Source organism: Nasonia vitripennis, chromosome 2 (assembly GCF_009193385.2).
Source record: "Nasonia vitripennis strain AsymCx chromosome 2, Nvit_psr_1.1, whole genome shotgun sequence".
Lineage (NCBI taxonomy): Eukaryota > Metazoa > Arthropoda > Insecta > Hymenoptera > Pteromalidae > Nasonia > Nasonia vitripennis.
In genome coordinates, this window is record NC_045758.1 from 9236173 (window position 1) to 9261653 (window position 25481).

The following is a 25481-nucleotide window of genomic DNA, read 5'->3' on the forward strand; positions in this document are numbered from 1 at the left end:
AAGACGAGACTGTGAGCTTCTTAAATATGGTACGAAGGACGTCGTCTGCGTAAGACTCGTGGCTTTCGAATTTCACTAGCTCACACCTTGATTTTGTTGAAACAAACCATTCTCCATAATGACAATAATAATAACACTGTGATAATGTTAATAGCTTGTAATAATTTTTATCAAGCACAAAGCCCGAAATAAGTGTCTTTACTCAAGAAACTTTCTATATCTCAAACTGATGAACATGCATATTTTTATAATGAGGCTATCATAGATCCAGAAAACAAGTCAGATTGGTGAACTTATTGGAAACTATTCAAGTATTGGTTATCGTCGAAACGTTGATAACGAATAAAGCTCGCAATAATCCAGCAAAAGTCACACAAAAATTTTATAATATACTTGCCACTCGACCTCAATGCATTGAAAACGGAGAATTCGAGCCTACAGTTTCAATTGGTAACAGTGACTTAGCGCGTTCAATTACCTTTAAAACTTTAATAACGGAATTTCCGTGGGACCATGAACATTTTATACTTCAAATTTATAAAGACTTCCTTTGATAATGATTTGCAAGACATGCACAAGCAAAGTTTTTTGTATAACATTTTAAAGGATGAAGGTACAGTTAACACAATTTTTAATGTGAACAAAATCATGCACCATTTCTTTACAGTTCATGTAGGTTGCAGCTGAATTATTATCTTTGTAAAGACTAAGATCCTCATTTAGGTCTTGGGGTGCGCAGTGCCAAAGAAAAGGCAGTGATATCTCATTCACGGGGGCAGCGTGGGTCGCGGCTTACAATTTAAAAATTCTGCGCGATTCTTGGGGTAAAACCGTCGACGCTACCGCAATCTCTCGAGTAAATAATATCACGATAGGGTCGTGAGAAAGAGCATGGAAGGGAAAGAGTAAGAGCGAAAGAGAGAAAGAAAGCTCTTGAAACAAAGCCAAGAAAGAGCCTCTTATTTTCAAAGACTTAAAAACGCAAATCCCACCATCTATTTGCCTCTGCTCTGCACGCGCGTGCCGTTCCGTTCGGCCTCCGAAGCTTTTCTTATGTACACATTATTCAGCACTGCATATACCTATACCTGACTTTTTATGCAACTGATCGTATTTTGAAAATTGACTGTGGAATACAATCCTGGTTTTCAACGTTGTTAATAATGTAAAAAATTGCTAAAAATAAATAAAACTATAGTAACTTATTATCTTGTTTTTTTACCATTAAAATTCAAGATGTATTGATTAATTAACCTTAATTAAGAGTATTGTTTGAACATAAGTTCACAACGACAAAGAAATAGAAAAAAAATAGGGAAATCAGAAATATCTCTCGAATTAGAGGCAAAATTGAGTCACTCTTTGCAAAGAGTGACTCAATTTTGACTGGAAATGAGTCATTTTTCACTCTTTCAGATTTAGAGAGATCTTTTGAATTCATAAAAAAGTAATGCCTATAGTGAAAAGTAATCTTCTTAAGAAACGCGCAAGCGCTCACGAAATGGGTTGCCTTATTTAATCCAAGACGAGATGGCGGTGCTAAATATTTATGAAGAGATAGCCAAGGCGGATATTGCGAAGAAAAGCAGCCTAAGCAAGAGCCCTATAGGTACTTGCTCATATTATTATATATGTGAGCACGGAAAGAACAGACTTTTTTTCTTAAGAACTTGCGAGCATGGCTTGATGTATAGGGTGTAATAAGGACGAGCACTAATTGTATAAATTATGCAATAAATCGTAAAAATCATATGTCCTTAATTCAAGTAAAACGCAATCAATAGTTTTAAAAGTATCTATTAGGGCATCATAATTTTAAGCGCACCGCTTTTATCCGAATTAATCAACCGCGGTACAAACGTTAAAACGATCTACAAAACATGCGGCAATATCTACGCGAAAGCACAGATATAAATCCTATGCAGCAGTTCTTATTTAAAAAAATCAACACAGGGTAAAGGGAGTCTCGCAAGAGTTGCAAGAACCGCTCACGGCACGCTGCTCACAGGGAAATGCCAGTTCTTAAATTATTTTTAGGTGTATTTTGCTCACAAAGAGATATCACGATCCTCCAGGTGTCGTAGATTAGATTGAAATCCCAAAACTGGTACAAAGTTACCAACTCCAACCGAGCGTTTCCAGGAGTCTTCTTTGCCCGATTCGTCGAAAACACGTACATACATCAGTGTTTGATGCACTATGGTAAAATTCTGGCCTTTGGAATATATTTTATTTGCCACGCGATTCACCGAAACAAAGAATTTCCAAGAGTTTCTAGAATCTTTTTTCATGTCCGATTTTTCGAAAACACGAACATCAATGTTTGATGCACTATAGTAAAACTCTGACCTTTGGAATATATTCGATTTGCCACGCGATTCGCCGAAACAAAGAATTTCCAAGAATTTCTAAAAACTTTTTTCGTTCCCGATTTATCGGAAACACGAACATCAATGTTTGATGCACTGTGACAAAACTCTGACCTTTGGAATATATTCGATTTGCCACGCGATTCGCCGAAACAAAGAATTTCCAAGAATTTCTAGAAACTTTTTTCGAGCCCGATTTATCGGAAACACGAACATCAATGTTTGATGCACTATGACAAAACTCTGACCATTGGGATACGAAAAAACTCATTGTTAGCAATGCAGGTTGATTTTAGCCGAACAGCATGCATGTACACATAAAAATGGGCTTTTTCACGGGGGCTATATCATTATCACGCAAATATTTCACAGGAATAAGTATTAGAAGCAATATTACTCACCGCCACATTGAAGTGCAGTGTAGCCTCGAGTGCACAGGCAAAAATCGTCGCGGAAGCTCAACGTTTCATTTGCGTCGCGAATATAACATCCGGTTTTGCGAATACACGCGAAAAACAGCACTAGGGCCTGAGCGTGTTGTATGCGTTAACCGCCCGATAAAAAACTGTAAGTACTTACGCGAACACGATTCAGGCGTTGGCGCCCGTTTTTCTCGAATCTCTCACGTCGGCGCACATCCTTATACCTCGTCGAACGACCGGCTTGAACTTGTCGGCGGCTTCCTTCTCCTTTTTCCCTCTCTTTCTCTCTCCCGCGGTGTCGCCACAGTCGCGGTCTTCGTTGCGCGAATGCGAGCTCTCGAATCGAAACGGTCTCGAGAAGCGCGCATGCGCAGAAGCAGCGCCGGAAGGAACCGCGGGGCATTTCAGTCGACTCACTTTTGTAAACTATACAACACTATATATTCTGCTCGAGCCCCGAACAAAGCTTTCGGTATATAGCTATACATATATGCGCATATACATTTACTCGTGCGACGTGCACACATCGAGTCAGTGAAACGGGGGATCAGCAGCACGGGAAAGAGCGATCAGCGCGGCGCATGTGCATCGTTGGGAGAGAGAGAGAGCAAGAGCGAAGAAACAGCGAGAGACAAAACCCTTACAATTTTCACGATGTGTAGTTAATAAACAAGCGTGTAAATCAACGCGCTAACAGACAGGCGTCAGGTGGCCGAAGAACAGAGCGTCGACGAGGAGATAGCGCGCGTGTGAACACGTCCTATACGAGGATGAACGTGGCCGGTGGATCGGGGTTCTCTCGCACCGAGATTTTTATGCTCGTTGCGAGATTATCCTTCGTTACGGCTATCGGCTTCTTCAGCATGAAATATATTATGAACCAGCTCGACCCCAATAACAAGCAGAAGCGCAAGGCTAAAAAGAAGGTACCGCTCGAGGCTTGCTCCGAAATTGCGTCAGTCCCCTCGTTGCGCTCGTGACATAACCTTGCAGCAGACTATTTTTTTTTTCTTTCTTTTCTTTTCGTTTCTTTCCTACACACTCCTACCGTTATCTCAAATGCTCTGAGTTTTAACGCATTGCTTGCGTTTGCAGGCGGAGGAACAGTTGAGGAAGCTGGCTAGGACAGATGCCGTAGCTTTAACCAGGACCATTGATCTTGAGCAGCTGACTGACTATGAGATGATGATTGCCAGTCATTTGGTGGATCCTAAGGACATTCGAGTGTCTTGGGAGAACATTGCTGGACTGGAGCATGTTATACAAGAGCTGCAGGAGACTGTCATTCTTCCTATTCAGAGAAAAGAGCTCTTTGAAGACTCGCAACTGACCCAAGCACCCAAGGTATGGATTTTGTCTTTGGTATTATTTCAATAAAAACATTAGCACATAGCTAAGGATTACCCATTCTACTTATTGGTTTTTACAGGGTGTGCTACTCCATGGACCACCAGGATGTGGAAAGACTATGATCGCCAAAGCTACGGCCAAAGAAGCTAAAACTTGTTTTATTAACTTAGATCTCAGTATATTAACGGATAAGTGGTACGGAGAAAGTCAAAAGCTCACTGCTGCTGTATTCTCTTTAGCAGTCAAGCTTCAACCGTGTATTATATTTATCGATGAAATTGGTGAGTTGATAATACTGTTTATACTACGGCATTGTGGAATCCTGAATTGATTAAAGATTGTTTTTGCAGATTCCTTCTTGAGAGCACGTAACTCTCAGGATCATGAAGCAACAGCTATGATGAAGGCACAATTCATGTCACTATGGGATGGCTTGATAACCGATCCTTCATGTACAGTCATCGTTATGGGTGCAACAAACAGGCCACATGACTTAGATAGAGCAATTCTTAGAAGAATGCCTGCAACTTTTCATGTTGGTCTACCTGTAAGTTTCTTGCTCACTACCAAATTGTTCTCTTATTTATAATAATACAAAATGATATTTATCACTGTTTAGAATGAACAACAACGAACACAAATTTTAAATTTAATACTGGCTAATGAGCCAATAGCAGAGGATATAAGTATCGCACAATTATCAAGAATGACTGATGGCTTTTCTGGATCCGATTTGCAAGAACTCTGTAGAAATGCATCAGTATACCGTGTGAGGGATTATATCAGGAATTCCTAGTAAGTTTATTTAGTATTTTTTTAGCATGAATTTTGTGCTCCTATTTTAATTTATTTTAATATTTTAGTGCTACACGTGCTGGTACAAGTGGGGATGAAGAAGTTTACCATGACGCAGTACGTCCTATAACAATGGATGATCTAGTAACTTCTTTAAAGAAAATGAAGACCTCAAAAGTGCATACAGGTAGCTTAAACATGTCTAAATTGGATCTGGACTAAAAAAATTGCAAACCATAACATTTGAAAAACTATGGTTTCATCGTGTTTTGCCTTATCAGCAAATTAATAATTAAAAAAGCATAGGCTAACTTTTTCCGAAAATTTATTACTACAAAGAATTGTAGAAATTAGTGGTTTTAAATTACTTGCAACAATATCATGTCACTATTGAATAGAGTAAGTAATCTATTTAAAGATTATTTTTGTATTTTTAATTATAAAGTTTATAATGTTTAAAAAATTTTTAAAATCTGAATCATAACTTACATAGATCTTTGAAAAAATTTTCAATTTTTGCTTTGATTAGTATCCAAATAAATGGTACTATTAACTTGATTTTTTCAAAATCATATTATAAAACCACTAAGAATATTCTCACTCATTGTGTATGGTGTTGTTGATTGCTAAGAAATATTGCAGATTCAATAATGAGACAAGTATTTATGGCTTTTTGCCTTTTTACGCATTATCATTGAATGCTATAATTTTTCTACTTGACAAATCTTTACTTATGTTTATTTATTTAAAATGTTGTTTTTTTTTTTACATTTGTACAATGATGTAATTGAATCATTGTTTTTTCCACATAAAATTGGAAAAGACAAACTTATAAACTAAATACATTTACATACAGATATTTCAAAATAGAGGATTCAATTATGTACAAATAGATGAAATGAATAAACTATCTCCTATTGTGCTGGAGGTGCAAGGTAACGTAGTAGTAATTCTATAAAATTCATTGTTCAGAATGCAATGTATAAACGAATTGTTATAAAAAAAAAAAAAAAAAAAAAAAAAAAAAACATGAAAATAGAATCTGTAAATATCTCTATGATTAGTATATATCATAAATGTATTATCTATTTGATTCCTAATCAATGAATGTGTACTTCTAAGTGATTGCATATTTGTGAGATATTATTGTGCAGAAAATGAAAGCTCGGTGGATAAGAAAATAATTGACGAAAATAACAAAGAATCGTCTATATAATTTGTAACTCGGTTTAGGAAGTATCTTTAAGCAGCTTGTACATTTTTTAATCAACTATGAAAAATACTTGTGGTACACCAGTAAAATTTGATTCAAGTGTAGAGGAAGAAAAAAGAGTTCTTATGGCAGTGACATGAACAGAGAAACATGCTACTATAACAGACTTTAACTGATATTATGTAGATTTGAATAAAAATTTAAAATATACCTAGCAATGTTAGATGGTTTTTTGGGAAGCTCAATAATAAAACAAAATGTTATGACATTGAACATCATTTAAATATTATACAATATTAAGTCTTCATTTTACATTATACTTACTCAAAATAGGATGATTTTGTGTTGCTGTTTTGTTATATTATTGCTTGTATGTATAGGACAATTTTCAACGTAAAACTAGTAGAGTTTTCAACTCTTGTCTATCATTGAAAAGTATCATGAATGATATATATTGACGATGGACAATAGCTTAAAATTTTGTATACAATTATAAAGCTAAATAAAAATCTAGTTAGGAGAAAACTAATAGAAAAGAATTGCATGAACACCGACTTGATATAATACTATATAAGTATGAATCATCTGATTATTTTTTTTCTTTTCAAACTAAAAACAAACCTTTATTCCAGCTCAGTTCTAATGTTGTAATCACGATTTTTTTATAATAAAAATTGTTGTTCCATTAAATAAAGATATATGAATTCATTTTTACTCCAAAAAGCAGTAGGGCTGAGGCCTTTGCAACAAATTCATTGCATACAGTGCGGGTACTCTCTTGTACTTGAGCAAGATCCAGCGCGCTACCGTGCATCGCCGGGACCGTCGCTGCGCAAGTCGAAACGGCCCAGGCCCGTTGCAAAGTGCATGCTCGCTCTCGCTCTATCTCTATCTCTCGTCACAGAACAATAGGTCGTACTGCATGTATGTATATGCTGCACATAGGCTGCACTTGGTCAACTGTCAAGGAAGAAGTAGCTTCGCGGTGCGCTATTCACCTGTCCAAGCAAAAGTAGCACTTCCAATTCTTAATCGTTAAAAACGAGTAATATCGAATAGGAAAATGAGGCTGTAACATGGATTTGAACGCTTTTAAATCGTAACTGCCTCCACGTATCACGTGATCTTCACAGCGCCCTCTGATAAAACTTGGACAGGCGAATTGTATGTGCGGGAAGCCGCCGCTGCATGGACGGCCGGAGAGCTACAGCAGCAGCAAAGCAGACTGAAAGCCAACTACCTCCATACGTCCGCATATACATATAGCGCGAGTGCAGCTGCCATCGCGCGGAGAAAGAGTTGAAAGCATCATCAGCGCTAAGCGCGAGAGGGACAAAGAGAGGGAGAGGAAGAGAGAAAGATCGTCTCTCTGCTGCAGAGCTCGCGACTCCGCTGCTACTGTCGTCTTCTGCCGCTGATGTGACGAGTTCTCTCTCTCTCTCTCTCTCTCTCTCTCTCTCTCTCTTTCTCGCTGTATAATAGCTGCGAGCCAAGTATACAGCGCGGCCGACAAGTAGTTGATTTATCGTACGGGTCGTCCTCCTATAGGATACTCTCCCAGAAGCCTATGTAATGTGTAGCGGCGGTGCAGCCGCGAATCGCGACTGCTGAAGATGATGATCCGCCGCGCGGCAGGCAAGAACTACTGCTGCTGCTTACCGCCGCTCTGGGCTGACTGAAGCACTCTCCGCGACCTCGGGATTCGGCACACACCATCGTCCCGAGAAAGTACGGCTGTGCAAGTTTTCATTCTAGTAACCCCTGTACTAAGTATTCATGCCAACTCCTGGTGTATCTGTGCGAGTGTGCCTGAGCAGCTTCATCTAATAAGTATCGCAGTGTGTGAGTGTGATGATTGTCTTATATTCCGGCTTCCAAGTACTCGCATAGCCTGTTCGGAAAGGGATGTGTCTACTTAGACTTCTGTCAGTTATAACCTCGCTGTAAACGTTCTCCTTCCGCGCGAGAGCATTGACATCTCTAAGCCGCATATCCTTCGGTATATGTATAATACCGATGCATAACGCTTGGATAAACGAAATGTCAAAGGGAAAGCGCGCATCCGAGGTCCATGTGCATTCTAGCCGGTGTTGGATTTTCCATGTCGCCACAGCTGCAGCTCGTGCTCCCGGTGCATCGAGGCTGCTGCTATATATCTCCTTTCTTTCTCTCCCTTATGCAGCAGTCCTTGTTTACGGTTTACGCCGGACGACGGGAGAGACGGCGGCCTGGCTGCGCCTGCGCAGTGCGCTCGCGACCGACAGCTCTTTTCCCTCGTCGCACTCGTATAGCTACTTACTCTCGGAAGAGTATATATACCTGCACGGTCTATCGGCAGTTCAAGTATGAGTATACTTATAGGTACAGAAAAAAACAAACTTTTTTTCGATGCCAAGTACTCGAGAGGCAGCAGGCAAAAATTAAAAAAAAACGGAGAGAAGCTCGCCTAAAATTTCAAATTGAGAAAACATTTGCAACAATGTAAATGCAAGCCTCGCATCTCTTGAACCGAGTAGATTGTACTCGGCAGCGGGTAACACACATATAGGTAGAGTGTACAGAGAGAAAGAGAGACGATACTGTACTTAAAGTCCCTTGAGAGCGCTCATAAACACGTGCGATCGCGGCCATGAGCTGCTCCCTCGCGTGCGGGGCCGCGACGATAAGCCAGACTAGCTTATACAGAACGTTAGAAAGAGAAAGAGAGACAGACACATGACGAATTTTTCTCCTCTTCCCGCAGTCCAGATTATAGGTGCTTAATGCATACTTGTCTGCTGCGAGAGAGAAAGAAAGGCGAGGACACAAGGAAGACACCTGCGGGAGACGCTGTATATATAGGTTGCCCCATCCGCAAGCGCGCGCGCGAGAGAGAGAGAGAGAGAGAGAGAGAGGGAGAGAAAGCAAACCTCGAGAAGAAAGTGGGACTTGGGAGTGTCGCTTGCTCTTCGCTCGTCCGATCGCCCTCTCTTCGTTACTTTGTATATATGTATACATTTTTTGCACACACGCGCGCGCGCGCGCGTTCCGACGACCGACGACGATATAACTCTCCGCTTGCGCTCCGAATCCGATTTTACTGATACAGGCTGCACGCGCTTTTCCCTCTATCTCTCGCTCTTCTTTTTTCGTGCAAAAATAAAAAGCAATGCTCCGCAGACTCACGCATACGTAGTACATACCTAATATACGTATATATACCGAGCCGTCGTACTCTCCAGTGGCGATAGCGCGCGCGCGCGCGGATCGTTGCTCCGCTATATATCGCGTATGGGGAGCAACGAGCGCGAGGAACGAGTGTCAGAGAAAGAGAGAGAGAGAGAGAGAGAGAGAGAGAGAGAGAGAGAGAGAGAAAGAGAAAGAGATAGCAGAACACACGATTACACACCTATATAGCTAGAGAGGTAGGCTCGGTGCTGCTGCTGGCTGAGTGTGAGGATTTCTAACCTGGCGTGTCTGTGTTGGCTCAAAGCTCGTTCTCGCGCAACCGTCGATTCCCAGGAAAAAGCGCGTACTTACTAACCGCTCAGCCATTCGCGATCAACATCGAGAAGTAACGCGTTCGCTTTCGAGGGATAAAACTGCTGTAGGAATTTTCGTCGGACGTGAACTTAACCTAGAACGCGAAATCGTAGGTCGATACCCGTTCTTTTCTTTCTGTGCCCTCCCACCTCAAAAATCAATAATGTTTCGGTAAGATTGGCAATCCAACGGCTTTGACTTTCTTCGTCCTTTCGACGGTTTACCCGAACCCTCATTTTAAATGGCTTAGAGTCGTGTGTGTGTGTATATACATACATATATATATATATATATATATAGAGCTTGTATTTCACAGTCACAATAAAGGTTTTTTTTCTCTAACGCTCTAATATCCTCCATGCTTTTCATTTGTGATAACTAATTAACGTTTTCATTCAACTGTTCATATTCCTCGTCATGCTTAGAAGACTCTCTAATGTCATTTTTTTCTCTTCAGGATTGTGGATTTGTGTGCATCGTGGTGCGTGAGGTGTTGAGTTTGAAGAATGTATAAGACAGTACGCAACTTTTTGATACACTTCAAATAAGTTTAGATTAGTAATACAAAGAAAAAAAGAACAATAATATTCAAGTGCGCTTGTAGATGACAGTTACAAGCGTGTGATATTTAGGATTTTAACAGAATGACTATTCTTTGATGCATGTGATCATCACATTGAAGTAGCTAACTCAACTGAACTTTTCATTTCAAAAGAATCATCATCAAGATAATTTGTGCAAAAACAAAGATCAAGACAAATGTGCTACAAATGTGTATAAGACTTGGTAACGCACATAATCATTGCATTTTGGTGCTTCCACAAACGTGAAATCATATAAGCCATGATCATCAGCTGTTGAAATTTTCTACTATCCAATGTGCTTTTGATACCTATGAGTGGCTGCATCACTATTTTATCTTTTGAACAATTGAAATCACAAATTGGTAGTGAAGTTGCGAATGGGTTGGGTTCAACACTGTGAGCCTTAGCAAGGCATAAATTATTAGATACACATAGGATGGACGTTACAAAGGACCTATGTTCTGCGAATTGATGGGTATATGCTTTTCCTGCAGGAGACCCACCAGCAACCGATTAAACAATAAGATCTCTGAGCATATTTCGGCATCGGTAACTCCTCTTCATGTTTGTTTTGAAGAACCAAGAGGACCAGAATTGGGCTTGTGTGATATCACGTCTCTTAGACAACAGGTAAATATATTCAATACCATGAAATGTTTCCTTATTTCAAAACTCTAATAGACTTAAATCTAATAACATCCATCAATCTCTAGCCTTATTTTCATAACATTACAATGACCTTGTTCATATAAATATTGAGAGATTCTCATTCCTTCATAATCATCTATTTATTTTCTTCAGATAAATCAACATTTTTGCACAGTTGTTTCAACAGCTTTCTTGAATCACTGAAAATAATATTAATAAATTGTAATAATTTTAAAGCAGATTGAAGGTGGGAATAGTAAGAGGGGAAGCCGAGAAGATCCTTGTGAGGACGATACTGGAGCAGAGCTGCTCCAATCTGGAGCAAGTGAGCTGAAGCAAACTCAAGCAAGTATGGCGAACACTATAAGCAACATGAAAATGACTAACCCCATAAAGGGGTTAGTCAGTAAACGTCGGAAACGTTTTACAGCAGATGGCTTTAACCTTGATCTCACATGTAAGCCAGTTTATAGAAATAATATATATTTCCATAATCTATTTTATACAACAGCCAAATAACATGTGTATGTATTAATTTCTATAGATATAAAAGATAATTTAATAGCTATGGGATTTCCTGCTGAAAAATTAGAAGGTGTATACAGAAATAACATAGACGAAGTTGCTAGATTTTTAGAATCCAGGCATAGAAATCATTACACGATTTACAATCTGTAAGTAGACTGCTTTACAAATATAATATAATTTTTAAACATGTTTGTATTTGGATGCTCCTAATTACTATTTCCATTATTTGCAGCTGCTCAGAACGATCCTATGACCACACAAAGTTCAAAGGAAGAGTGGCAACCTATGCTTTTGATGACCACAATCCACCCCCTCTGGAATTGATAAAGCCATTCTGTGAAGACGTGGATTCATGGCTTTTGCAGCATGATGAAAATGTTTCAGTTGTTCATTGTAAAGCTGGAAAGGGTAGGACGGGTGTGATGGTATGTTGTTATCTCCTCCATAGTAAACAATTCAGAACTGCTACTGAAGCTCTCAACTTTTATGGAAACGAAAGAACAACTGACAAGTAATATAATATTCTAATATTAATATAAGATAATTAAATAAATTATAAGTAGTTGAAGCAATTTTTAAGAGTATATTTACGCATACATTTTATAATTATAGGAAAGGAGTAACAATACCATCCCAAAGGAGGTATGTTGATTACTATGCTACTCTTGTCCAAGAAAATCTTAGCTACCAACCTGTAACTTTAATACTTCGAGAGATTAAACTCGAACCAATATCTGCTACAAACGGAGGCCAGGGTTGTAAGTATATTAAAAAATATTTTAAACTTTTATTGCATAATTACTTTATATCTTAAATCGTTTGTACTTATTATTTCCAGACCATTTTGTGATATCTGAGGCTAAAAACAAAATATTTAGTTCAGAAACGTATGAAATACGAAAAGGCACCTCCACACTTTGTATTCCTCTAAATCATGGTGTTCCCATTAAAGGTGATATAAGAGTGGATTTTTACAATATACCTAAAGTCAAACGGAAAGTAAGTTGACAAATACGTATTTTCCTTGGCATTTCTACTTCGCATATTCTATAACCATGCTCTTTACAGGAGAAACTGTTTCACTTTTGGTTCAACACATTTTTTGTTCGCGAACACGTAACGTCCGAGAATGATAACGAAGGACCAGTTGAGCGAACGACAAGAGCACTAAGCTGTGACGGAAGCGCCATGGAATTACCAATGGTTCACACAAAACCGCGGACGGGCTCGCTAGCAAGCTTGGGACCCATGCCGCCAACTCTGATATTGACCATTGACAAGTGGGGCTTGGATGGTGCACATAAAGACAAACATCACAAACTCTGTAGTGAAGACTTCAAGGTACTTATTTTAAACTGTTTCAATTGATACTGCTTACTTTTATATTTGTCAATTGATACATGTACATAGATATTTTTAATATTACATTAATAATGGTTGCTTACATTCAGTATATTTATATCAATAATTTTACAGGTTAGTTTAATAATGCATCGGGTTGAAGGTAGCATACCACCAACTGTGCCAACGAATGAAGGACAAGAAACAGATGATATGCAAATTGGCATGAGTGGTCAGGATACACCAAATGAGTTGAGCGAGGCTGATAGTAGTGAGTGCGACACAACAGGAGACGAAGATGGTTGGGAATCGGGTGAGTCTTCTGCATCTCTGGTAGTGAAACGCCATTCACATTTACACGGTAGTAGCCACAATACACACATCAATGCCCAACACAGAGTTAGTATTGGAGAAGCCACCAAAAAATCGCTTCCTCGAGAAGATAGAGATAAAAAAGGTGGCCAAAAATCTAATTCCAACGTTAGCACCAGGCGATCCTCCGGTTTATTCCGCTCGTCCACTTTTAATACATAATATTTTGCATTGTCCTCTGTACTTAAATGTGCTTTCTTTAGGTCTTTTATTAATTTTTAAAGTATCAATAAGTATCAAATTCATTTACGTGAAAAATTGTGATTCCTTTATTTTATTTCGTGAACCTTCACTGTTCGTTTTTGTTTTCTACCAAGGAACAAGTAACGCTGTAAAAAGTGCAGCTGCACTTTACTCATTTGAAGCGTTCAAGACATGATTATTAGAAATTAATTTTTATAAATGATCTGACATCCGTAACGTATTAATTTAATTTGATGATAAGTCATCTTAACAAAATATTGATTGACCCTTTGATATGTAGCGGTTTTACACAATTTACATATTTTTAGAAACAATGAAAATGATGCATGAGAAAAACAATAGTTGAGTGATTAAAATAGTACTTGTGGTATAAATTTTATAAAATATTACTGATTAAAATAAAATAGATTATGTGAAGTATCACTGGGTATTAGGAGGATTAATAATACCAGGACATAATAATTTTAATAATCGCAAGATGCGTAAAATTTGACTATAGAATTTGAAATTCACATTGATTGAGACGTAGAGATTTATAAGTTGGACAACCAAAAATTGTATATATCGTATATAGTGAATGTTGACATCAATGGATTTTTTAGTTGTTGTTTTATAGTTAAATAATACATTTTAAAAATGCATTATTTTGTACATAATAAGTAATTAAATTCAACTATTTTAGTAAAGGCTGATATTTTGAAATTAAAAATGTAATATTAGATTATTGAAAAAAATGTAAATATTATTAGTCTGTTGCCTATTGATGCCATTATATAGATTAATACAATATGAAAACAACAGAGTTGATACATTATTAATAAATAAGTAATTAAATTTCTTTATCTGTACAAGCTCCAAGGAGATGAAAGTTTGTCAATATTTCGTAAATATTAATATTACTCATGCATTAGAATGCAATATTATATGTGTATCATATACCATAAGAACTATAATCTTTAAAACTAAATAGATATTTACATATTTAAACAATATTTAAACTTGTAAACTGATTGATTTCTTTATTTAAATGTAGAATATGATATAAGATAAGATGAGTTTCAATAGAACTTTTTTTGTTACAACATAGTATTTTCAGCATACATATTTAAAGTCTGATAATTTATTATGATATTTACAGCTACAATTGAATTTGAAAATAAAAATTATCATTATAGTATCAAGTTCTCTGAATCATTCAATCAGACTATATTTAAATTTTAAATTAATAGTCAACAGACCTAAGCGCAGATAATATTTATATAACGTTTAAAAATATATAAATTATAAATAAGACTGATTCCAAATTGGCTGCCTATGTAATCAGGATCCAAGAATTGTATTGAATAATAGCTCTTACTAGAATTTAATTTAAAATATCTTATTGGGATGGCCGTTGTAAAATAGCGTATTCGGTACCAAAACAGAAAAGAATGACTTTTGCCCAGTGCTCATTATGCACTAAAGCCAACTATGGCAAAGATATAAATAAAGGCAAATGGTCTCCTTTCCCATAGTGCACATCATATAGTTTTATGTCACACGGATGGATTCCGCGTGAGTTTTGAAAAAATTTAGTTACACATCAATTGTAAAACGATAATTATTTTTTGTTCACCTTCAATATCGGTGGCATAAAACTTCAATTATCTAAAATTTAAGTGAAAGAAATTTTTAATTGATCACAAAATATCATATTAGGTCAAAATCAATCGCATAATACTTTAAGTTATTCAATTTTGTAACAGATGGATTATAACAATGTTACTACATAGAAGATTTTGTATTTATTTATTATCCTAGTAAAAATATCCGTTCCAAGCGTTTCCATTTGCATGAGGAGAGAATCGTTTTTAAATATTAGCTCATAGATTTTGTGAAAAATAGTGATGACTTTTGCTATCATATTTTAAAAGTTGTACCTTTTTATTAGGTGGTTAAGTTTTGGCAATACTGCCTTTTTTTGAAAATTCACATCAATATTTCTGATGTTGACAATTGAAGGATAGGATGATCGTTCAGGTGCTACCGTGTGGATTTTTATGCCCTCTAAACCACACAAATACAGTACACACATTTTAGTAAAAGCACGAACGTTGAAACAATCGTAATTAAGTTACATTACGAGAGTTTACTTCATTAATAAATGTAGGTAGTTGTGTCGTATAATGATTATTTTGTGATACTATACATTATACATTGTGCCACTATTATTGTTACTAGTATATAATTATCATATTATTTTATTATTATTTTATTATTATTATCATTGTTGTTATTATTATTATTATTATTATTATTATTATTATTATTATTATTATTAATATTATTCCTACGATACATATATTATTATTATTATTATTGCGGGCCCATAATCGTATTTACTCATTTTGCTACGTTAGTTAAAAGCCTATACGTACAGCCGTAACCACTGCTGTCATCAGTTTATTCCTATTGTTATATTTTTATACTATTATTATTATTTTTATTTGTTATAATATAATAGTTATTTTTAAAGATTATGTATTATACATTATCTGACTATATAGTATGTAATACCTTTTATGTCGCTTAGTGAATTATTATTTCACTACATTTGCTACGTTGTGTACAAAATCGGATAAAATTTTTTGTACTCAGCTCACTTTATTTCTGACATACAAAATCTTTATGTAACATTTTTCGTCGTAGGATTATTCAAACGCATGTGTGTTTATTATCTTGTTACAGTACTTAATGCAATGTACTTGAATTAGTTTGTGTTTCTCTATCCTGTTTGTTTTTCATCAACAAAGCATGTCAACACAGTATATGACCAATAAACGTATTCTAGAACCGTTAGATTGATTTGGTACAGCATGATTGTTGATTTAGAAAATCAAGAACGCACCATTCATTTTCACGTTGTCTGCACATAGGAAAAACGTTTTGAACAGTGAAGATTAATTTTGCAAAAGTTATTATTACATGTTATACCTAACATTTTTATCAATTTTATCTCATACCTATTTGCTATTCGGATTCATACAATCGTGTAATAGTCTTCAACATGTGTTTGTACACGACCTGATAGAAAAATAATATTCATGCCCGAATACAGTAAACGCGTAAAAATACTGCATTGCGTTCATCACTTGATTGTTGTAAGCGTATTTAATGAAAGCACAGTAGCGTAATGGTAAACGTGTGATTTTTGCATACTTTTTTAATCTCCTTAATCTTGTCCACATTGGCTATTTATTAACTCTTTCCAATAACTAACAAAAATGTGTTGGTTACCCCGCAGTGGACTTCGATCATGGACGCGTGGGACGTTATCGCCTCCTGTCGGACGGAGGGATGATAGATGTTTTGTGAGCCCGTGGTCGCCCATCATCCTCATTCATCCTGGAACAATCGACTCATTGAAAAAACAAACAAACTAGCGATACAGCCGTGTACAGTACACAGGCTCTGCAATGTGTTGTTTTTTGGAGTTATCATATCATGCGTACGGCACATTTGGTTCATCACACATTCCCAAGACCCAAATGACATTCTTTTGCAAACACAATCTTCTCACTAACGAGGGCAACGGCACTATATGTGCTATTAAATGATAAATATTGTATCTGGACATAGTTATTTTTGAGAAAAAGGGAACGTGATTATTTCGTACGCTTGTGTTTGCAATCGAGCTGTTGTCAGTGTATTTTCATTAGGGAAATACTTGAGTTTTAATCATCTGCTCTTGATTCTGAAAACTGAAAGGGACGCATATTCAAATAGTTGTGTAAGTCTAGACATTTAGATCGAAGTTTTATTTGTAGTCATATGTTATTATTATTATTATTCTTATTATTATTATTCTTATTATTATTATTCTTATTATTATTCGTGAAATATTATATGGAATGCAAAAATCAATAAGGAGATTCTTTTGAGTATGTGTTTCAATGGTTTTGCAGGAATAAATCATTTCATGATCGCAAAGAACATTTTGCACATTCTTGTTGCTCCCATCTCATCTTTGATGTTATCGGTCCTAGTATGTCGAATGTTTGTAATACAAATACAAAAATTATAAAATACGGTTCGGTTATTCTTATGAGTTCTGTATGTTTCCGCGCATCTTGTTGCATGTTGTCCTGATACTAATACGATTGCTCATGACGGCACTAACAGGAGGACCTGGTCTCTGAGAAACCATTTTTTTGCACTTATAATAAGTCGCTGCGCCAAAACTTTTGTGCACTGGGCTCTATTATTATAGGCACGGAAGTTAGTTTCTATTCTCCAAAGTCCAAGTCCTCTCTTTGAGACAAGAACTTTTCCTAGTATTTAACTGGAAGTAAAGAAATTTAATTAAATCCATCTACGAGTCTTCTTACAAAGACTCTTGAGCTAAGCAAATCTACAAATTATACTAGGAAAATGTAGACAAATATAATATGTGCATAGACTCAAAAGCGCTGTAGTCTTACACCGTCGTTTAGGTCATATATAATAACAATTATGCCGAATGTCAAATTACGTATTTCGTGGTACAGATACTATAAATTCGGTTTTAACATAAACTTTTTGAAGTTACACGAACGGTACAATTTCGATGTAAAATAACAACGCTGTAAATTATTATATTAGATCTTAGATTTTTTACTTGCCGTAATATTACTAAGAAACCTAATAAATTATGATATACTATCACTGATACATAAAAAGTTTGTAAGAGAAGTATGTAGTGATTCTACATCTGTACATTTTAAAATAGTTATTGTATTTTAAATATAATTTGACTCACGCTATAATATGATGTTAGTTTTAGATTGTTTTACAATAAATATTCGATAAATTAAAAAATTTAGATTAGATTACGATGTATGCAATCCGTTTGCATGAAATGATAAAAAAAAATATGATATGTTAAGACCGAATGTCACTTATTGATTTTTAAACTTTGTCTGTTTTAAGTCTTTTTTCGAGAATCAAACAGACATCGACGAAGAGTTCCAAAATCCAAGGTAACTGGTTTACGTTAAGCGAGTAGAGAAACAAATATGCGTTTATTTGTAAAGTGATGACTGATACGAAACTAATGCAGACAGAGAGGGAGAGAGAAAGGGAACGAGAGAGAATGCTAGACAAAAAGAGATTACAAACTATTTTCATAAGAAAGAAAATTGAAAAAGTCAATATATACTTAGAAATAGAGAGAAGATGGGTCAAGGAATTTAAAGTAAAAGAATTTGAACAAAGCAAATGATTGAATTACACCGCGATCTATGTATGAACAACCCACACATACCGAACCTATACCGAAATTAAGAAATCTTTTAGTATCCAGGCTCGTCGTGTTTAGAAAAAAAAATCTACGTTTAAATGTACCAAAAAAAATTTTTTAATCCCGCAAGTAAACATTTTCTACTTAAGAATTGTCCGAGTAATATAATTGTCACGTTAGGAAAAACGACGATCCTTCGAAGAACCACTTATTGTACGTATAGTATACCTATGAGAAAAAAATATAATTGTAGAGTCATTGAATCATTTCTTACATATATTACTTCGTATCTTCGTATCTTATAATAAATATTTAGAGTGCACAAACATTTTCAGATTTGTTTCCGTGTATCGCCTTTTCCGTAACCAGATGCCGATTACTTATAATTGCTTGAGATATTTTACTTTTTTACATAAAGAACTACGGTTTCTATATCCGACCTTTAGGGCAATGTTTAAGTGCATATCTAATAACATTTAAAAGACAAATATGAATAATAAAGAACGAGCCCATCTCGATGATGTTCTGAGCTTAGGACTCGTAAGAGAAAACAGAAAGAAAATATCAGCGTTACTTGATGTTTAAAGATGCGATCATTGAATTCGAGTTCGAGAAAACTTGATAAAGTAAAACTTCTGTGTGATATGAATATTTTAAACGTTTACGATGAACTCAATAATAAATAGTATCTAGCATTGAATGTGTTGGGATGCAAGTTTTAATGTAAAATGTGTAAAACGTATAGAAGAAATAAAAAAGAGAGAAAATAACAAGGAAAAATAAGAAAAATGAGAATCTATATAGCTGAATACCTTGGTCAAATCAAAGAATCTATTTAAGATTGCCTCCTGCGCTTAACGCAAAGAATTTGAAGCATTAAACTGCATTTAGTATTTGTGTTAGAAATTGGAACTAAAAACTGAATAAATGTTTAATGCGATCTACAGTTAGAAAGAAGAACGTAAAATAATGTATTATCGGAAGAAAAACCCATCCTTCGCCTATTTTATCTAGAGTGTGCAGTGTATGTGCAATGTGCTGTGCATATTCGCGCGTATTTTGTGGAGCGAATAGCAGTAACTATAATAAGTTGCTTGTCAAATCAAAACTTTCTCTGAGAAGTGAGGTATAATATATAGTCTGGGTTATGAAAAGAAAATATTGTTCAGATACCATTCAAAAATAATAATAATAATAAAAGGTATCTCGCCTCTCCGACTGCTCGAATAATAAAAATGATAAAAAAGCGTCTGGGTTTGGAATTACAGATGCATTTCTGTACAATCACCATCTTAATTGCGTATGGATTTACACAAACATTGCCGGTATTTGTAAAATTCATTGTACGAAAATTATTGGAAAAAGTTTAATATTTTCCTCGGTGATATCGAGTTCATGTGACTGCCGCTATCTGGATCAAACTTAATTTAGAAAACTGTAACTTTTGAGAAAAAAAAATTATTATTGTCGTTTTTGAACGCGGTCTTTCTGTTATAACAAAACTTGGACAATTTGATGGATCCACCAATTTGTGAACTTTGACGGTTCTTTTAGACAACAGTCGTAATTTATACATAAATAATAAATATACTCTAGCCACTTTGTATTAATCAAACTTCTATAAACAAATAAACGAACAACACACAATTAAGTATGAAATATCAAGAATGTTGTTGGGACTTGGAGTAAAAAACAACCAACTTTTTCTCATAATTTTCCAAATGTAATCAACATTTGAAGCTGCGTCAACATTTTTTCAGACGCATATGTTACTATACGTACTAGAACCTGCGATATTTAATTTTATTAGTGGACTTGAAGCCGTGTCGGTGTTATTCCAAGCTTTTGGAAAAATTCTAGATTTACTTTATGAAGATACATACATGTGTAGGCACGTACCGCATAAACAAAAGAGTCAGGCCAAAGATGCGCGACATACAAAACTAAAGGAAGAACAAAGGCAAAATACAAGATTTATGTAAGAAACAGTAGATTCTTCAATTCAAAGTTTGTTTTCTTAGGCGCACCTTGCATTTGCGGATCAGTATATGCGAAGGAGAATGAACTCTTTGTATTTTTACGGGCTGCAGAAATCTTTCAGACTTAAGTATATGCAAAGGAGAACGATAAAATAATGAATAGAAACTGTAGAACTGAGGCAAATTTTGATTGTGTAGAGGGTGCATGTATGCGTGCGCGCGTGTGTGTATACGTCCAAGAAAATGACAAAGAATACCAGAGAGAAAGTGGTGGAACGAGAAGAGGAAGAAAATATAAAAGAGTGAAAGTGGTGGGAAGAAGAAATCACGGGGAAGGAAATCGCAATTTTACACAAGACACCCACCACCTGTCCGGAAGAACCAGCAACGCTTTCCATTTTGCTAAATAGTATATAATAATTAACAACATTCGAAAATATGTTGTTCGATGTAATCTATTTTAATAAGAAATAAAGCGCGTCATCGTGTTGGCTAATTTGTACTTTTTTAATGTTTTTAACGAGTGCTACGCTCGAATATCCCTATTTTTAAATCATTTTTATACCAGTTTTATTTTGTAAAAACAAGGTTCATTATGATTTGATGAAGATGATTTATATGCGAAATTTTTATTTTGTACACTTATCCTTTTCAACCCCATTTTTTATGAAAACGTTTTCATTATATTACCCGAATTTGATAGATTTTTTGCACTAATATTATCTAATCCAATTATTATCATGATAACAATATGACCGTCATGAATTTTTAAAATGGATTAACTAATGAAAAGGTTTCAGATAATAATAATAATAATAATAATAATGATAATGATAATGATAATGATAATGATGATTATGGAGATGACTGTGATAATATTGCTAAATAATATATACATAATTATAAGAAAAACATAATAGTGGCCTCTGTTTAGTTAAAATCGATCACTTTGGTATAGAATTAATCCATGCTCGCTATCATTATTCAATTTTATTTAGTTTATTAAAATTTTGTGTGTATGTGGAGTCTGTCTGTGCGTGCCTTAATTTGAATGTCTTTTCAAAGTAAATGAATAACAATAGCCTAGTTATTGTAATCGTTCTGTATATAATTTTTCTAAAGTTTTAATACATGTGCGAGTAGGCGATCCTCCAGCTCTCGTGTTGTAATGAATACCTCTTGCCCTCTCCAACACAAAAGAGTTCACACACATGAGAATCGCCTACTTTTAACATGCCGATCATAAAAAAAATGTATGATGAACTTTAAGATATGATTGGTATATACAGTACCTTAAATTTTTCATCTGTCTTTCTAACCCTTTCTATCTCTCAGTAAAATTAACAGATGTCCTCTAATATGACTTATTTCCAATATAATGTTGCTGTTTCAAAAGCCATGCCAACTACTATAATGAACTAATGCACTCTGTGAATAATAAAATATACAGGAAAAACACCGAAAGAGAGCGAGAGAATGAAAAACATGGAACTGAGTGATAAAATAGAGAAAGATAAGAAAAAAGAAAAAAAAGGAAAAAAAGAAAAAAAAGGAAAAAAAGGAAAAAAAGGGAAAAAAGAAAAAAAAGGAAAAAAAGAAAAAAAGCAGGTGAAAGAGGAAAGCGATAAAAAAGAGAAAGATAACGAGAAAAAAGAAAAAAAGCAGGTGAAAGAGGAAAGCGATAAAAAAGAGAAAGATAATGAGAAAAAAGAAAATAAGCAGGTGAAAGAGGAAAGCGATGATAAAGAGAAAGATAATGAGAAAAAAGAAAATAAGCAGGTGAAAGAGGAAAGCGATGATAAAGAGAAAGATAATGAGAAAAAAGAAAATAAGCAGGTGAAAGAGAAAAGCGATAAAAAAAAGAAAAATAATGAGAAAAAAGAAAAAAAGCAGAAGAAAGACGATATAGACTGTAATGTTTGCTGACTGTTAGGTCTGCTTGCAGGGGAATCGACATACTTGTGACTTTGAGACTATGACTGATGCCGGGTGCCCATCAGTGACCAGACACCTTCTTGCGCACCCGCGAAGACTCGAGCGACTCACCTCCTTCAGTTATAATCGCATCTCTGTTCTCGGCAACACGCGCCTCACACATATACACACATACACACACACACATATATATTATTTATACATAACGGAACATGTATATACACGCATCGCACGCTATATCATAAATAGACGCGCGTGTGAAGTTTCAGATCTACGCCCATAGTATACGATTTAATGTCAGTAATGTCAAATCGTCGATCGGTCCTCTGCTCAGTCGACTGAGTAAATTACTTATTCTATATAGTAGATATATATATATATATATATATATATAACAATCATTTAATATATAATATCGGCATATCAAAATCGTCGATTTTCGCAAACGTTCATGCGCGCACACGGTGCATCTGATTTGTACATTTATTACGTTGTTATTATTATTATTCACCGGCATCCGCTGATGCTGCTATAATGCTATAACATCGTCATGCCGTCGCTCTTGCACGTTTTAATTTACCTCGACTCGACGACGAGCTTGCTGTGCATTGCCGTTCACCGCATCTTCGTACCTCTGTTTATACTTGATCAGTTTCTATCTTTTTTATCGATTATTTATATATTTATCTTTTTTCTACAGATATCGCGTGCTTTATACTTATATACTTGTACTTTACGATACTCGCGTCGCGTTCCCGTCTTATATACTTTCCGGACGTTTTATAATTCCCGCGGAATTATGAAGAAAGCTCTTGAGAACACGCTACAAATGACCATCAAGATTTTACAACAGAACGCGCGGCGTAACGATGCGAATGTACGTACAGTACATGAATGTAAAGACTCCTGGGTGCAGTACGCGCAGACCATGCGTGGAAAACGCTGACCACGGATGAAAAGGAATTCTCTAGTATATATATTAAGAATTTAGCGTTTACAAATTTCGTGATAAAAAAGGACATGTGATTAAATTCATCGATGCGTGTTTATTCAATAACGTTAGATTATATATTCCTTTTTATCCGTCGTCGTTCGCTTTTCAAGCTTGACTGTTAAACTCTATAATACTGCGCCTATACGTACACCCTATCCGACAACGCTATTATTCATCATCTTGTTTATTAGATACATATTGGCATAATTGATTCTGCTATAATAACAATCCATGTGCGATTAATAGTAAAATAATACGAAAACGCTACAACTTTGTTCCCTGTTCATTTTTGTAACGTGAGGTTCGTCTAATTTAATTTTTTTCAGGCTACACGCAGAGAATGCCTGCTACCTAACTCGCATCTACGTTTAACGAATCATAAGCATAGTTCCTCGTTATATATTTTGTATACGATTTATTGTCTTGTTTTATCCTTATTTTGTTGCTCGTCTTGTCCCGGAGGACTGCGGATAGACGCTATATGATACGAGGAGAGAAGAAACGATTCGGGCTATACTTATATCATCATAACACAAACAAAGCCTTCTGCTGTTTATAGGTAAATATTGTTACACACACGCCAATGCTTGTAAACGAATAACTGTTTCTTCTCTCTATGTCTTCACTTGATAATCGAGGGAATAGAACTATAACATCAAATACGTTGAATATACGCAGAAATCGAGTAGGTTTTACAGAAAAATATTGTATAAGTCTTCGGCATATAGGTGAATATGTTGTTTGTGACGATTGTGAGCGGATTGAACTCTTTCGAAGTCTACTTTTATTTATTTATTATACACGATATGCGTTTTGTGCGATGTTATGTTACTGCGGTCTCTAGTTAAAGGTAGTGAATAGTCAATTTTCTAGGACATAATGCAGACTTTTTTTATATGTGAATTTTCTGTTTTACCTTTTCATTACTATTATATCTTATGTATATTATTCGTGTATGTTTCGCCCATTCATCATTATTACTAATATTATTATCATTTATGAAAATACTATTATTAAAAGCGACAAATCGGCCTCTGTAGAAATGAAAGTACAAATCTTCATTTACATAATTAGGAAACATTATCGCTGTAATTTGTAAAACTATATATATATATATATATATATATATATATATATATGTGTGTGTGTGTGTGTGTGTGTGTGTGTGTGTGTGTGTGTGTGTGTGTGCATGTGTGTGTGTGTGTGTGTGCATATGCCTTGTATCGAGGAACTCTATAGATTATTAATGATTTTTAATCGCCGTGTTTATGTTAGCGTCACTTTGATAGTACAATTTTGCAAAAGCGCTGTCCATAGAAAGCTCTCTGTACAGTGACCGCGAAATTCTTTTTAAGATTTTAAGTCTAAAATATTTTCGTATAGTATAATATATATAAATAGGTATTAATGTCGACGATACAATGTTTGAATATATGAATTTATAGCAAGAGAAACTTTCTTATTCTTGACAACGGTGGAAGCGTTTAGATTGAGCAATACTCCTTTTACGGATATTATGTGAATATTAGAACTCTGGGCGATTTGTTAATTTGATGACTGTGTAATTGATTGATCAGTTATATGCCACTGTTAGAGAAAAAGAGGCACAAGTGCAATATATGTTTCGAATTTATTTTTCTTTATTCATTTGAATTAGAAATCATTTCTTTATGTTTGTATCAAGCTTGATGTATTGTATTAGTCGATGACTACATGTGATTGAGTTACTTGTGCACTTAGGTTTCAAACAATGGCCGCTTCACCGTTTCGATTTTGCTTATGATATGAAAAATTTCAAAATAATGTGTTAATAAAATAATCTTTTCTTTCTCTATGTCAAAAATTTTTTTTATTATTGATTTTTTAAAAACAAAATGACGTTCAAAGAAGTTTATGTAAAACATTTATACACAAAACGGTTTCATCTTTTTTATTAAATGTACCGCAAGGTGTTCTTTATAATATCTG

At 35.2% G+C, this 25481-nt stretch overlaps 3 protein-coding genes and 1 long non-coding RNA gene across 15 annotated transcripts in view; 2 read left to right on the forward strand and 2 right to left on the reverse strand.

Annotated features, from left to right (window-relative positions):
- Positions 1 to 3025, reverse strand: part of LOC100117262 — a 54450-nt gene extending 51425 nt beyond the window's left edge. Inside the window, exon 1 of the mRNA XM_032596824.1 lies at positions 2771 to 3025. The gene's annotated coding sequence lies outside the window, so the exon portion shown is untranslated. The remainder of the gene's footprint in view (positions 1 to 2770) is intronic.
- Positions 3026 to 3343: 318 nt separating this feature from the next.
- Positions 3344 to 5153, forward strand: LOC100117186 (ATPase family AAA domain-containing protein 1-A-like; the record flags this gene model as incomplete). The annotated part of the gene is given in 7 exon segments (NM_001252187.1): positions 3344 to 3717; positions 3887 to 4135; positions 4221 to 4422; positions 4492 to 4688; positions 4761 to 4936; positions 5005 to 5128; positions 5131 to 5153. Coding segments are annotated over 7 exon segments (1116 nt in total). The 5' UTR covers positions 3344 to 3561.
- A 2165-nt stretch (positions 5154 to 7318) lies between these two features.
- Positions 7319 to 25477, forward strand: Pten (phosphatase and tensin homolog). Of its 12 annotated transcripts, none has more exons than XM_031922463.2 (10): positions 7319 to 7877; positions 10129 to 10885; positions 11141 to 11360; positions 11448 to 11577; positions 11664 to 11942; positions 12044 to 12189; positions 12270 to 12430; positions 12500 to 12772; positions 12908 to 13085; positions 22035 to 25477. In XM_031922463.2, exons 2-10 carry the CDS (start codon positions 10712 to 10714, stop codon positions 22508 to 22510), a joined length of 2037 nt encoding a protein of 678 aa, XP_031778323.1. In that variant the 5' UTR covers positions 7319 to 7877; positions 10129 to 10711; the 3' UTR covers positions 22511 to 25477. The 12 variants fall into 12 exon arrangements, with proteins under 12 accessions (XP_031778323.1, XP_031778320.1, XP_031778325.1 ...); XM_031922460.2 differs by lacking the exon at positions 7319 to 7877 and adding an exon at positions 9346 to 9842; XM_031922465.2 differs by lacking the exon at positions 7319 to 7877 and adding an exon at positions 9346 to 9842 and having other exon boundaries at positions 11144 to 11360.
- LOC116416117 lies at positions 14793 to 16732 on the reverse strand. Its single transcript, XR_004226639.2, has 2 exons — positions 16351 to 16732; positions 14793 to 16253 (listed from the first exon to the last, which is right to left on the reverse strand). It is a non-coding gene; the product is annotated as an uncharacterized LOC116416117 (long non-coding RNA).
- Positions 25478 to 25481: the final 4 nt, after the last annotated feature.